Source organism: Halichoeres trimaculatus, unplaced genomic scaffold, assembly GCF_033239565.1.
Source record: "Halichoeres trimaculatus isolate MK-OKI-2021-1 unplaced genomic scaffold, fHalTri1.1 fHalTri1_scaffold_9, whole genome shotgun sequence".
Lineage (NCBI taxonomy): Eukaryota > Metazoa > Chordata > Actinopteri > Labriformes > Labridae > Halichoeres > Halichoeres trimaculatus.
Genome location: NW_027437188.1, coordinates 27,431,566 through 27,440,734, shown reverse-complemented (window position 1 = coordinate 27,440,734; position 9,169 = coordinate 27,431,566). Strand labels below are relative to the sequence as shown.

Genomic DNA, 9,169 nt, shown 5'->3' with positions numbered 1-9,169 from the left:
GGCATTTACAGTACAACAAACACACTCATCTAAAATATGGATACAAACACACACACATACACACACCTGACATGTAGCTCACTAAGGGGTTACATAAGGTCATATTCACTTCTTGTATGGAAGCTTAGGGCCATAACCTAAAATCTGCTCACTAATCAACTCTCAGAATAAAAAGCAATGATCTGTGGTGTTTTGGGAATGACAGAGAGAAATGAAAGTAAAGGATAATACCAATAAACAAATAACTTTAATGGGCAACAGATGGCAACAAAAATTCCTCAGAGCATACAGATTGTAAACCATTTTCAGCTATCCACACCCCTGCTTATTAATTTCCAGTCGGTCAGATCTTGTGAGCATCTAATTCCTTTTTAAAATCTAACTGTTACTCCTCCTTTCTTGTGTTTGTATGTTCAGGATTGACATCCAAGTCTGTGAAAACTTAAAAACACAAAGCACAGTGAAAACCATATTAATTGAAAAGGAACACAATGCATGTATTCTTGGCAATGAGTGAAAATCCCCTGACATGGCTTTTTTTTTTCTTTTTTCAAAATATTCAAAAGAAATTCAGTTCCCTAAACACACACATAACTCAAATAAATCAGAGTGTAAATCCGACTTTGTCCTAATATCTGTGTGAGCAGCTGTGCGGAGTGGCATCAGCGTTACATGCTTTATTCTAGCGAGCCTTCAGGACCATCAACTTTATACTACGTTAAAAATAAATCAAAGCAGCTGTGGCATACAGTGTAAGCTCATGGAGGCTGACTCATGTCGGTGACATAATTGGCGTACATGAAGGAGGTTGTGTGTGACTGACCTTAAGGCTTTTGGTTTTTCTCTCTTTCTTAAGCCATCACATGTGAGATGAAAAATAAAAGTCCTAAAAAGTGCCATCTGTATGAATATATTAATGTTTTAATCTATATATAGAATAACTAGCAGCACATGTATGAAGGTAAATCTGTTCAGCAGCTTTCTGTGCTCTTAAGCAGCTTCAAAGTGTCTAAAGTTTGTTCTGTAGACGTGGATTCTGGTTAATCAACAACCAATTCTTGTGACTCGTTTCCCCTACAACTCTATTTGTGCATAAGTGTTGAATATTCATGTCTATGTGCTGTACAAAGAGCAGTACACACATAAAAGTGAGGAGCCATTGAAGGATAATCATTACATCTTGTACACATGCTTGTAAGTTTTTTTCAAATACTGGCAGATATTTTTCCTCTTTTTTTGTTGTAAAGGTTACTTTGCAAACGAGGCATTTTTTAAATCATAAAACAGGCACCAAAAGAAAGCACGTACTGTACTCTGAGCACAAAACAAAGCAAACATTTTGTCCTGTGAAATGAGCTTCCCTTTAAAACAAAACTCTCTTTCATGGGTGACGATACAACAATACACTAGACCACCACGGACATGGTGCATGTATAATTTAGTCATATTCTTTTTTATTATCATAGCTATTATTTCGGTTCTTGTGCAACTGCTACATAATGACTCACATTCAAGATATTTTGTCACTCAGGAACAGCTAAAATGTATAAAAACAAACAAACAAACAGAAATGTATACTGTCAGAAATAAAATATGGTCCATGTTTGTGACTTCATAACAGAAACATTGAGCCTGAAAAATTCACCATTATTAAAACTGGATAGCATGACAGAAAAAAATGTACTTAAATACTGTTCAAAGAATATCATAATCATACTTCAATGTGACAAACACCAGCTGGTAAGATTAAGTGATCACCGGTGAGTTTTTTATCTTCCTTTTTTTTCTTTCATTAACAAATTAAATACACATATTGCATGTCACTATAGCAACGCCCATTTCAGGTCAATTTTTACGATCACCATTTTGGTATAGCAAATCAAAAAACCATAACAAAAAATAAATTAGAAATTAGAAATCAACATCTGACAAAGCCTGTTTTTCTCAATCATATGAATACTTAACACCCACAGTATAAGTTAATAAAGTCAAGCTACTGTATATAAATACATCACCAGCATGCACAATATTGAATAATCGATATTATTGTTGTCATCATCTTACACTGAAGAAACAGTATAGTAGGCAAGTGCATTTAATAAAACAAACACAGAAGTAAACCACAAACTCTGAAGCTGCTTTTATTTATTTTTTTTGTCTTTTTCTTTTTGTTTTGTTTTGTTTAATATCGTTAAGTCTCTGCCGTTTATAATCTTCACCTCCAAAAGAATCTATGGTTCCAGTGACTCAACAGACTAATCTGTGAGATGCCAAATACGATTAAAGCAGAAGGTAGAGGATCTGTTTGTTTTCCATCCAACCTCATTTTAACTCTAATAAAATTCATCCTCTACTCTTTTTTTTTTTTTTTTTGACAGGGGGGACTAATCAGCATCAAAGTTTCTCTTTGTCGGATTATGATCGATAGCTTTCAGGGCCCGTTTCTCAGTTTTAGACTACCACTGGAACCAATGCAAACTAGTTTTCGTGAGGCATTCCCATTCAAGCATTTTCTCTCTCAAGTGACTCAAATGCATCTCTTATCACGCAAAAACCTAACTAAGCAGCTTATCTTGACAGAACAAGATCAGTTCCTATGCCAGTGTGAGGCTGCCATTTCAATCCAACAACAACCACTTCAGGCTGATTGACTGACATATCAGTGGTTTTGGCAAATGTCAAAGAGAAAATCAAGAAGACGGAGGCCCCTTTCAACTGTATATATATTTCTATATATATTTAAACTAAGATTTAACCTCCACTCTCACCTCTCTTTTGATTCTTTTCTTTTAACACATGGAAAAATAAAGAACTGCTGCTGCGGTAGTATCATCGGCAAAAGCGGCTGCCAAAGTCCACCGGCCCTTCATATATTTTTTGTAGTGTGGTTTCTCTTTAGTTGTTGCCCTCCCCTCCCTCGTCATCCTGCTGGTCACTTGTCCACAGTGTCAAGTTGTCTCGGAGCAGCTGCATGATGAGAGTGGAGTCTTTGTAGGAGTCCTCGTTGAGGGTGTCGAGCTCGGCGATGGCGTCGTCGAAGGCGGTCTTGGCCAGATGACAGGCCTGCTCCGGGGCGTTCTGGATCTCGTAGTAAAACACTGAGTAGTTGAGAGCTAAGCCCAGGCGGATGGGGTGAGTGGGCTGCATGTGCTCTTTGCTGATCTCATGGGCCTCGTTGTAAGCCTTCTCCGACGACTCCACCACCGTGGCCCTCTTCTCCCCCGTGGCCACCTCAGCCAGGTACCGGTAGTAGTCACCCTTCATCTTCAGGTAGAACACTTTGCTCTCGTGCTGCGTCTCGCTGCAGTTCTTGATCAGGAAGTTGTCCAGAAGGTTGAGCACATCCTGGCACACGGCCTCCAGCTCCTTCTCAATCTTCTCCCGGTAAGCTCGCACCATCTCAATCTTCTTCTCATTGCCGTCGGCCGAGGTCTTCTGCTCAATGCTGGAGATCACCCTCCAGGAGGAGCGGCGGGCCCCCACCACGTTCTTGTAGGCAACAGACAAGAGGTTCCTTTCCTCATTGGACAAGGCCTCGTTCAGCTCTGTTACCTGGAAGAAGGAGGGAAAGGACTGTTTAGTCATCAGTTTTCATCAACAGCATCAGATGCATAAACATTATACAAATAAGAGTACAAGGACGTGTCATCCAAGAGAGTCTGGCAAAACTGAAGAGCTGGCAGCTCTGAGGCCGAATCATTTTCTGGTTCTCAAAAGTGCGAATTTCCTACTTATCTTTGTTTTAAATCATTGGGGGAAGAACATCTTTTGGTTTTGGACTGTTTGACTGGAGAATGGAAGCAATTTAAGGGAGCTGAAAAGAAATGTGGTGACCATGGACTGTAATGACCTTAGATTGGGACTATTCAGAATCTTATTTCTACTCTGTTTTTTTTTTTGCTTAATGTGAGGTGATGGCATAAAAAGGCCACAGAAAAACAGAGATCAACAATCTGCTCTGTAAAACTGCAAACAGTGGCAGTTATGATTAATACATTGGTCCGATCCAATCGTTACAATACTGTCTTTTTACAATGCCAATCCATTCATTTTCACCAGTAGCTCCAGCTGCCACATGGACTGCTATTGCTGGTTTGTGAGAGAAATATTCAAGATAGTCATCAGCAGTGGGGGGTGGTGTAAGGAAAGGTGGGGAGGGAGGAGGAGGTGGGGGTGAGATGAGGACCGGAGATGGCTAAAATGTTCCCACGAGCCCTTCAGAGGCAGCTGCACCGTAAGTGAAAACCATCACTGGCACAGGCGTTTCGCGTGTCCCAGTGACCTTCTCTCTGGCTCCAGCTGACCTTTTTACCTGTCTTAAAACGCCACGCAGTGACATCACACTGAGCTCCTCTGTTAAATTTAGACTCTGACAGATCAGTTTGATAACTGGTTCAGACTGTGCTGCTATAAAAAGACCACTTCACTCACAGTTATTTGATAGGAAAGGCAAGCTTGTGTTGGAAGATGGCTTCTGTCAGATCAATAACTGCACCATGAGTGACTGAGCCTTAAATTTTAAAAATAAAACGACAACAAAAAAAGAGAAAAAGACTTACTCAGCTTTCATAATACCTAACACTACATCTCATCTGAAAAAGTCCTCCTTGATGTGCAAACATATTTTACCTCACAGGTTTGACCTTTTCTGCTCGGTGAGAGGAGCACAAAGATGGCGCAGGATCACCGGCATCACACTTTCACACACACACAGAGGTGGAGGCACCTTCTCTCTGCTTTGTGCTGGGACACACATGCAGGAAGTCGAAGTTCCAATTAGGCAGATTTCTGTTTATCGAGACTCGACTGTTGTTTTTAGGTCACCGCTGAAAAGTGCAGTGATGCTTGGAAAGCTTAGCACCATGCTGACAGGACGACAGATGCACGAGTGTGGTTAAAAAAAGCAGACAATGCATCGGAAATGATAGGAATTCAGTGTCTTAGGTTCTAAATTCAGACAGAGACCTAAAATAACCAATCAATCAAGGGCTGAGCTGGAAATTGATCATTTTTAATATATTTTAGGGCTAAATGTGTTGATTTCCTACCTGTGTCTCAAAATGAGTACTCAAAAAGCTAAGATCATTTTAAGATGTCTTATCTTTTTAATGGAAGCTGCACCACTTTAAGGATATAAATACATATTTCATTTAGCTGTCATTGTCATTTCTTGATGCAATGGGCTAGGGATTCCCTTTGATTAGAGAGTGAGAGTACACACCCCTGCAAAAGGGCCCAGTTTGGACCGCACTGACATGGCAGATTGTTTAAAGGGAAAGGAATCCCTCCCTACACACACACACATACATACACACACACACACACACACACACACACACACACACACACACACACACACACACACACATTATCCCACCTCTTGCAACCAGAAACCCTCGATGACAAACGATCTCCCTCCATCTCCCCCCTAGGAACGTAAGACCAAATGTTCCTCGCTTTAAAGCACGCATGACGACGACTTTAATCTATATGTGAGGTGTCACACGGGCCCCGGATAAGTCTCCCAGGGTGCTTTTGGTTCCAGTATGAGCTGGTGTGACACAGCAGTTTTTTTTTAACCCATTACTGAATTCACCTCCCAGAATTTCAGGACAGATTAGGGGGAAAAAAAAGAAAAAGCAGACAAAGGCTTTGTCCTCAACAGAGGCCAGTGAAAGCTTAGAAAGCTCACACAAGACAAGGCCAGCCATGTCCTCTTCTTTACATCACATCTTTAACCCTGAATCTCATCATTTCAAGTCAAAATGCTCAAAATTTCTGTGAATATCTGACACAGGAGAGCACATGAACACACCAAGAACAAGATGAGAAAATAAAGCCTACAAATATGATCATATTGCTACACTGCAATATGACAAAGAATATTCTAGAGAGATTCTACTGCCTCCTACGTTTGTTTAGAGGAAAGAGCACTTTGAGGGCTCTTGTTTTTTGCAGCATTTTCTATTTTCTATGAAGCACAATTATTCAGAAGTAAATCCAAGCCTTTTTTTAAAGGACAGAAACGAGAGAATTTTGTAAATCTTCAAAATATACGTGACGACGAAGAGAGGAAAAAGAGGATGAAAAGGGAGGAGGAGAGGAGGAGGGGAGCAGGAGCAGTAGATGGGCTTTTTCCGAGCAACCTCACATGGCTTCCAGCAGCAGCAGCTTTTATGAAATTTGGCATAATGGAGGAGAAGGTGGGGTTGGAGGTAGAAGGGGAGACAAAAAGCAGCAGATGTAACCCGAGAAGAGGGTATATGACATTAGGCTGTCATTAAAGGAGAGATGAAGCTCAGGCCTGTGTGCATTTCATTGTAATTTCTCCTCATTGAGCGGTACGGCTGACAGAAAGGCACCGCCCAATGAGGAGACGATTTGGAGTCGACACGGGGAGAAAATGGCAACGAGCTGTGGATGAATTGGCGACAAGACAACACAGATATTAAAACGCGATTTTCTTTGGTTTCGACTTGTTGTGCAGTGGTATACAGCCGGTGTGACACCAGATTTACAGCCAACACAGTCAAGGTTTTGGGAGCGCCATTACGCACAGAGGGCAGCGGTAAAACATCCACATACATGTAGATCATTTCAATCCAGTGTGTGTGTGTTTGAATGGACTTACCGATTTCATAGCAGCTGCCATATCATCATATCTCTCAGCCTGTTCAGCCAGCCTGGCTTTCTGCACCAGCTGCTCGCGATCGACCATTTTTTAAACGAGGTTTGGTTGCTTTTTGTCGAGCTGCTCTACTCGGGGTTTTGGGGATGAAATGATTGATATTTTTAAATCGCAATGCAGTGAAATCCTACGCGAACCTAACGCTGCAGCTGTTCCCTGCTGTCTGTCTGTGCTCCGCGCAGACGGGACACCCTCTCCTCTCTCCCCTCCCTCACCCCTCCTCCTCCCTCTTTTTTCCTCCCCCTCCTCCTCCTCTTCTTCCTCCTCCTCCTCCTCGCACTCTCTCCCTCGGCTGCGTCATCACTCAGAAAGGTGGGAGTCTGTGCCAATGATGTAACACTCCATACAGGGGAAGCAGAGGGGCCAGGCTTAGAAGGGATGGGTGGATGGATAGGAGCAGCTGGACCAAATGCCTTGTGGGAAGTGGAGTCCTTTGGGGGCAAAGAGATGTACAGACTGATGATGGGATGAGGTGTATCAAGCTCATCGAGGTGGGTGCTTGGAGAGGGTGAAATTTCATGGCACTGATTTTTCTCCAAACAACAGTATGTGGATCAGTCCTGTTATTCAACGCTGTGTATAAAATATGGATGTAGCCCCACTCATTCGTTTTTTAAGAGGAGTTACGAAGCCCGAAAACAACGGATGCCTTACTGGAAATGCTAGAAACAGATAAAGAGGTGGAGTTGAGGCCTTACCATTAATGCTGGGCAAATGGCATCCACCTGTCAGTTAATCTGCCACATCCCTAATCAGGTGTAACCCATAGTTTCAGTATAACTCAAATATATAAGCAGGAAAAATAACAAACTAGAAAAGCAGTCTAGCATATTGTGATTGTCACGCAACACTTTAGTCCTACTTTAATGTTATACTCCCTTTCAGCAGACTGTCTGTCACAATTTGGTGTTAGTTGCAGGTTTGTATGATAATTTGTTACCTGACTGTGTTGAAAATTGTGATGACCCAGTACATATTTCATATTCTGGATCTTAGTATCCAGAATATTGCCAGGATCTGGATCGTACTTTTACATCTGTCAGAAATTATGATGACCTTGTCTTGTATTGTTTGGCAAAGCAATTCAACCATTTATCATGGAGTTATATACACATATGGTGAAAACAGCCCTATCTCACAATGATAAAGAATCCTTTGAAAAAATCCTGGATCCAGAAGGTGATCCGGTTCACCTCCAAAATTTAATCACTTCTTTCTTATCCCATTTTGAACATTTTCTGAAAATTTCATCAACATCTATTTGTTACTTTTTGAGTAATGTTGTTCACAGACAGATGGAAAAATTCTCCCAAAAACATAACCTCCTTGATGGAGATAATCAGCACCTAAAACTGTTATGTATCCAGGCTGTAAACATGTTCTGTTGTAACTATGGACACTTCAAATGGACTAAAATACTTACCTCCCAACATTAGACTTTGACCAAGGGTCACTCCCACTTTGCCTCAACATTTCCGTGCCAATCTGACCTATAAGCCGGACAAATTGCACGTTTAATATCTACATGGTTCCCAGCAAGAAAAGGAAATAAGTCACACCAAGTTAAATTGAATTTGGAGGCATATTTCTTCTTCTTCTTTGAACCTGATTCAGACATCTTTGACATCAACTTTGATAGAGTGATGCTGAGAAGAAAGACACATTGGTGCGCGCCAGATAGTAATTTGATCACGCTTGTAACTGCCAAGTTAGGTTGCCAGGTCTGACAATGCCGATACTATGCAACTGTTGTGAACAATGATTTAAATGGTATCAACGTGATGAATCAGGGGAACAAACCCTTAAAGTGGGAGTGTTGACAGGTATACTTTAATGTGGTTTCTTCAGCTTACAGACAGCCTCAAGAGGACACTTGAGGAACTGAAGATCCTTTTTTTATTTTTTTTGCACAAGCATGTTGACTCCAAAAACTAGCAGTTGCTGCCTTGATTGGTTCCTAAAATTTTCAGTGACACCATCTGATAACAAAGGGGAAATCTTACTTCCATCTTGCTCCCTTGTCTGTCTATAAATTCAGTTTCTTTGAGAATGAAGTCCAATTTTACAGGACAAAGAAAGTGTGTCAGTAAAGCATGAACAATATGTGGACCTGATTATCAGTTTTTAGAATGGTCTGAGGATCAAAGGAACCACAGACAGTGAAACAATCAGAGAAGTGTGTGTGCTGTGACTGGCTAAAGAAAAATGTCCAGCAGTTGCCATTTTTGCAGTCACGCCTAGTACATCAGCCTTGTTAAGAAATTCATTTTTAGAGCTCTTTCTTCTTTTGTTGTTCATAGATATAATTTCATTTCACATCCTCAGTTCCCCCCAAATCATTAATGAAAAAGGTAAACTTGAAGTATGTAAGGCCATTTACATTCAACATCGACCCCTAAAATGCAACTCTCTCAAGTTGCTAGATTTTTGATAATGTAATTAATTACAAAAAAAGTTGGCATAATAGACCAATTTTAGCTC

At 41.0% G+C, this 9,169-nt stretch overlaps 1 protein-coding gene across 1 annotated transcript; it reads right to left on the bottom strand.

Moving 5' to 3' along the window:
* Positions 1–218: 218 nt before the first annotated feature.
* ywhag2 (3-monooxygenase/tryptophan 5-monooxygenase activation protein, gamma polypeptide 2) lies at positions 219–6,878 on the bottom strand. The gene is made up of 2 exons (XM_074679459.1): positions 6,632–6,878; positions 219–3,552 (listed from the first exon to the last, which is right to left on the bottom strand). The coding sequence occupies exons 1-2, from the start codon at positions 6,716–6,718 to the stop codon at positions 2,896–2,898; spliced, it is 744 nt and encodes a 247-aa protein (XP_074535560.1). The 5' UTR covers positions 6,719–6,878; the 3' UTR covers positions 219–2,895.
* Positions 6,879–9,169: the final 2,291 nt, after the last annotated feature.

Coding starts and splice junctions, on each gene's coding strand:
- ywhag2 (XM_074679459.1), bottom strand. CDS start 6,718: ATGGTCGATCGCGAGCAGCTGGTGCAGAAAGCCAGGCTGGCTGAACAG. Junction 3,553..6,631: donor TGGCAGCTGCTATGAAATCG/GTAAGTCCATTC, acceptor TCCTTCTTCCAG/GTAACAGAGCTGAACGAGGC.